Here is a 6,000-nt window from a genome sequence, read left to right as displayed (position 1 = left end):
GAACTTTTTACAAGACTCAGAAATCCGTGAACAATACTTTTCTGGAAATGTTTTAATTAGAATATAAAAACTAAATGGCAATAATGATAGTACTGATACTAGTACTTCTAAGTCTTACCACAATCACGCTAATGGAGGACGTTTGCCGTGTCTTCATAGCCTCATCTTGACTCGCTGTTGGTTTGGACAATTTGAGAAAGTTATGCAAACCCTTAACTGCGTTTCGGGTCTGCAGGACAGTCGAAAATTCTCCTTATCCCCCGAGTGTTTAGATGAGGCTATGTAAACACGTGAAAAAGTCCTCAGCTGCTTCTATAAAATATTTGTCAAATAACAATAAACGGGACGCAGTTATGTTTACTTTGTGTTTACGTACCTATCAACCAAAACCTATCGACCAAAGAGAGCATGCTTACTATCCTGAATATTCCATAACAATTCAATTTTTTAATGATACAAACAATAAGTTCTTATTATATATACTGCAGTGTTTTATAAGGATTCCAACTATGAGAAAAGCCGTATTATGCCTGCTAAAAACACTGAAAAATTCGTTTCGCTTATGGAAAGTGACGTTCTAAAATTTGCTACACGGGCGGAAGAGAACCAAAATACGAAAAGAACAACCGAAGGTTTCGTTCCTGGCTTTGGTAATTATATTTCTCGCGGCTGAGAACGAAAGTTGACAACTGGAAATTTGTCACAAGCCGATTTTGGCCGTGTACCTGAAAATATTTTGTCTGGCGGTGAGGATAAAGTCAATAGCTGAGAACTCTGTGTATTGAAAGTTAAGTCCATTGTTTGTTTTTGTACCTGGGATTCTAAAATTTTTTTTTCATCTTAAGCCTTATTGCCGACGCACTTTCTAATCTCTTGATGGTTGCTTGTAGATATGGAATTTCTCTTCTCGTGTTCAACTCCAAATCTCATTCGTTCGCTGCGCTTTCTTGTGAAATAGCGAGTTGAACACTCGAACATAAATTCCATATACACACGCGCCCATGGATTATTCTCCAAATAACAAACGAACAGCGATGCGTCATATGTGCAAGTACACAATTGCATGACGACAGTATAATTTAGCGAAACATTAATGAAAAAAAGAAAGCATCCACCGTAATATCAACAATTTTACCCGTGCAATTTACTACACATAAGGACGCGTAATTTTCCAGATCTCGAAATTTTTTAGCGTTTCAAAATTTGTTTTCTGGCTTCTGATTTGTACATCATGCAGCGATCTTTTCATAACTTCAAGTATCTTCAGTTCAAAGTTATCTTCCCTTTTCTCAACAGCTAGACCTCAGTCAGCTCCGATCCTACAGACAGCTCTGCCAAAGGACAAAACTGTGCAAGTTGGAGATAATGCAACATTTACTTGTATTAATCTTGTTAGAGGACCTCTCCCGGATTTCAGATGGCTTAAATGGAACAAATCCGTCAATTCTATTCCGAAAACTTACAATGAAATTTTAAATGGATCATATCGCCTTATAGACCCATACTATTACAAGATCGTTCAAGTAAAAAGTAATTATGGTGTTGAGGTGAATATTGTTAATGTGACCGAGGAGGATTTTGGACTCTACACTTGCTTTGTGAGCAATCATATCGGCAACGACTTCAGTAGTGCATTCCTCATCAAAAATGTGAAACCCACAGTTCCTGTGACAGGTCAGTATCTGTTTAAAACAAGGCGCAGCAAATTTTTTCCCATTCGCACCTAGTCGAGCGACTGCCCTTTTAAGAGTAATGCATTTTGCAGAAATGTTACGTCCATTGTTTGTTTTTGTAACTGGGATTCAACACATTTTTTTCATCTTGAGCCCTATTGCCGATGCCCTTTACGACCCTTTTTTCGCGGATTGTGGACCCTACATTTTCGTTCATTGGTAAAGTCGACTTTTCTTGTCAGCAAAGGCCTATTGTGTCCATAAGAATGATAAACAAATAATAAATGACTACAAGAGAATGTGGTATAGAAGTTTATAATCTCTTGAAGGTTGCTTGTCGATATGGAATTTCTCTTCTCGTTTTCAACTCCAAATCTCATTCGTTCGCTGCGCTCTCTCCTGAGATAGCGAGTTGAACTCCATATCTACGCGTGCTCATGTATTATTCTCTGAATAGCGAACGAAAAGCGATGCGTCATATATGCAAGTACACAATTACATGACAACAGCATAATTTAGCGAAACACTAAAGAGACAAGATGGCATCCACAGTAATATCAACAATTTTTCACAAGCAATTTAGGCTTAAGGACACGTAATTTTTCAGATCTCGAAAATTTTTTAGCGTTTCAGGCTTCTGATATAGATATTATGTAGTAGTCATTTTATAGCTTCAAGTGTCATCAGTTCAAAATTATCTTCCCTTTTCTCAACAGCTAAACATCGGTCAGCTCCGATCCTACAGACAGGTTTGCCAAAGAACAAAACAGTGCAAGTTGGAGATGATGCAACATTTACCTGTTTAGTTCCTGTTAGTGAAACTCTCCCGAATTTCAGATGGCTTAAATGGAACAAATCCGTCAATTCTATTCCAAAAACTTACAATGAAATTTTAAAAGGATTATATCGCCTTATAGACCCATACTATTACAAGATCGTTCAAGTAAAAAGTAATTATGGTGTCGAGTTGAATATTGTAAATGTGACTGAGGACGATTTTGGACTCTACACTTGCTTTGTGAGCAATCATATCGGCAACGACTTCAGTAGTGCATTCCTCATCAAAAATGTGAAACCCACAGTTCCTGTGACAGGTCAGTATCTGTTTAAAACAAGGCGCAGCAAATTTTTTCCCATTCGCACCTAGTCGAGCGACTGCCCTTTTAAGAGTAATGCATTTTGCAGAAATGTTACGTCCATTGTTTGTTTTTGTAACTGGGATTCAACACATTTTTTTCATCTTGAGCCCTATTGCCGATGCCCTTTACGACCCTTTCTTCGCGGATTGTGGACCCTACATTTTCGTTCATTGGTAAAGTCGACTTTTCTTGTCAGCAAAGGCCTATTGTGTCCATAAGAATGATAAACAAATAATAAATGACTGCAAGAGAATGTAGTATAGAAGTTTATTATCTCTTGAAGGTTGCTTGTCGATATGGAATTTCTCTTCTCGTTTTCAACTCCAAATCTCATTCGTTCGCTGCGCTCTCTCCTGAGATAGCGAGTTGAACTCCATATCTACGCGTGCTCATGTATTATTCTCTGAATAGCGAACGAAAAGCGATGCGTCATATATGCAAGTACACAATTACATGACAACAGCATAATTTAGCGAAACACTAAAGAGACAAGATGGCATCCACAGTAATATCAACAATTTTTCACAAGCAATTTAGGCTTAAGGACACGTAATTTTTCAGATCTCGAAAATTTTTTAGCGTTTCAGGCTTCTGATATAGATATCATGTAGTAGTCATTTTATAGCTTCAAGTGTCATCAGTTCAAAATTATCTTCCCTTTTCTCAACAGCTAAACATCGGTCAGCTCCGATCCTACAGACAGGTTTGCCAAAGAACAAAACAGTGCAAGTTGGAGATGATGCAACATTTACCTGTTTAGTTCCTGTTAGTGGAACTCTCCCGAATTTCAGATGGCTTAAATGGAACAAATCCGTCAATTCTATTCCAAAAACTTACAATGAAATTTTAAAAGGATCATATCGCGTTATGGACCCATACTATTACAAGACCGTTCGAGTGAAAAATAATTATGGTGTCGAGTTGAATATTGTAAATGTGACTGAGGACGATTTTGGACTTTACATTTGCTTTGTGAGCAATCATATCGGCAACGACTTCAGTAGTGCATTCCTCGTCAAGTATGTGAAACCCACGGTTCCTGTGACAGGTCAGTATCTGTTAAAAACACGACGCAGCAAACTTTCTCGTATGCACACCTAGCAGAGCGACTGCCCCTTTAAGTGAAGCCTTTTTGCATATTCGTTGTATGGTATACTTCTCAGAAAACGTTCTTACTTCATCAAACTTAATGATTTAGCTCGTTAATGCAGAATTCTCCTGACCGTTTGCGACACATTTCTTAGTTCTGAGAATGCCAGTGGTCTTAAATCAAACAATATCCCTATTATATCTTCTATCACAAGAATTTAACGTTTCAGTGAATCTAACTGTGATATACATGAGGTGATCCTTAAACTTCTGGAAAAAAAACGCATGCGTGGCGAGTAACTAAATGAAAAGAGTCGATTTTCTACTTCTCTAGTCCCTGAACATTTCCAAATAGCTAACTGTAGTTGAAGCTACACGATTAAACATTAAGTGCTACAATCTTCTACGAAATGTTTAGTGATTCGCTACAACCAACGCTCTTACTTTCTCGCATATAAAAATGTTATTGCATTTGTGGATATTGCTCTTATTCCTGAAAGATGGACAAACTCACACAATGGAGAATTTAGGTGCTGTGGCAATCAAAAGTAATAATTTCTTCTGGTGGACGCTTTAACATCTTTCGTGCGATGTCGAGGGAGGTGTCATATGATTGTAACCATGTCTTTCAATGCAGCGAAGTCGAAGTCAAAATGGGAAATAGGCGCATAATGCGCATGACTAGGAGTGAGGAATCCTTAGTGTGCCTATCTCCTACCACTTGTACTAAGAAAACACCAACATATATATATAACTCATGTTTTTTCATTTTGACTTCGATTTTTTCGTCAGATTTGTCCTAACTTCTATTGTTCATACTGTCTGTGATGATAAGATATGATAACCTTGTAACGTATTGTCATTCATCAGATCAGAAGACTCACAATGCTCTTGTTCCTGGAATCATCGCAGCATGTGTGCTAATTACTGTGGGTATTTTAATTGTTATCTGTTGGCGTCTTCTATCGAACCGAATAAAAAAATCCTTGAAACCTTCAGTTTCATTGTCAAGTAAGTCTAAATTAAATTTGAAGGTTGGCAGCTTTATTTAAGACAATATTTTTGTTCATCTTACTTTATGCACGTATTAGACTGGAAGCCGAAAGCTTGAACCAGAGAACGTCCTTTCTGGTCATTATAAACCAGCCAGTTAGCCCTCATGTTCGCATTGCTTTCAACGGGCTTGATTAAAAGTTTTACTGTACCAATTTTTGAACATAAACCCCTTAGCTAATATCATATTCTTATTTTCTTCTTTCAGAACCTACATTTGAATACGATGCGTTCGTTATTTTCAGCTCCCAAGATTCGGATTGGGTGGTTAAAACTCTTATTCCAACTCTTGAGGAAAAACACCATTTTAAATGCTATGTACATTACAGAGATTTCGCTCTTGGAGTACCTTTCCGCGAAAATATGGTCAACAGTGTTTACAAGTCTAGAAAAACACTAGCTGTCGTGTCTAAGAACTTTTTTAATAGCAATTATTGTGGTTCTGAATTGGATTATGCCCTCCATCGACTTATGGAAAGGAGAGATGATAGTTTAGTCGTAATCAAAATTGATGACGTTGATAGAGCAAAACTTCCCAAGGAGCTGCGAAAAAGAAGCTACATAGACCTTCAAAAGTCTGTTGAAAAGGTTCACTGGGACAGAAAACTGGTTAAGTGTTTAACGCTTCCCAGCGATCCGCCACAGAAACAAATTATGTAATAAGCTATCTTTGTCTGAGCGGTCACATGCTCGCACGTTGGTGTAGTAAAAAGGTGACATTTTCAACTTGCGCGGAATAGGTTACTCTATACTTACCTTCCAATTCCTTGTGCTTTCAAATGAGACATCTACTTACATTCGCTTGGGCTTCCCAAGAACGTTCAATTTTAGTATCATGAAAATTTTAATATAAATTAAGCCTTCGTGTAGTCTTCTCATTTTGCGCGCAAGTTGGTGGGTGTGATGTCTGTACAGATTTTACTAAAGTAATAAAAGTAGATGTAAATGAGATGTCACTATTGAATATTTAACACGCACAACATTCGAGAAACAACTGACAGTTTTGCACGTGGTCCGTATTATCATCTTTTTAAGCGGTATGTGTT

General features: G+C 37.6%; 1 protein-coding gene across 5 annotated transcripts in view; it reads left to right on the top strand.

Moving 5' to 3' along the window:
- LOC113681336 (hemicentin-1) overlaps positions 1-5,680 on the top strand; it is a 14,117-nt gene extending 8,437 nt beyond the window's left edge. For 4 of the 5 annotated variants that reach the window (XM_089196706.1, XM_089196707.1, XM_089196709.1 and 1 more), the window contains 5 exons: positions 1,297-1,674; positions 2,390-2,767; positions 3,483-3,860; positions 4,772-4,912; positions 5,163-5,680. In XM_089196706.1, the coding sequence (XP_089052832.1) occupies positions 1,297-1,674; positions 2,390-2,767; positions 3,483-3,860; positions 4,772-4,912; positions 5,163-5,614 (1,727 nt within the window). In that variant the 3' untranslated portion in view covers positions 5,615-5,680. The remainder of the gene's footprint in view (positions 1-1,296; positions 1,675-2,389; positions 2,768-3,482; positions 3,861-4,771; positions 4,913-5,162) is intronic. The other variant, XM_089196708.1, reaches the window with a different exon arrangement.
- Positions 5,681-6,000: the final 320 nt, after the last annotated feature.

Source organism: Pocillopora damicornis, chromosome 2 (assembly GCF_964200805.1).
Source record: "Pocillopora damicornis chromosome 2, jaPocDami1.2, whole genome shotgun sequence".
NCBI classification, from domain to species: Eukaryota; Metazoa; Cnidaria; class Anthozoa; order Scleractinia; family Pocilloporidae; genus Pocillopora; species Pocillopora damicornis.
The sequence above is the reverse complement of the archived record's forward strand: the minus strand, read 5'-3'. Positions and strand labels throughout refer to the sequence as shown.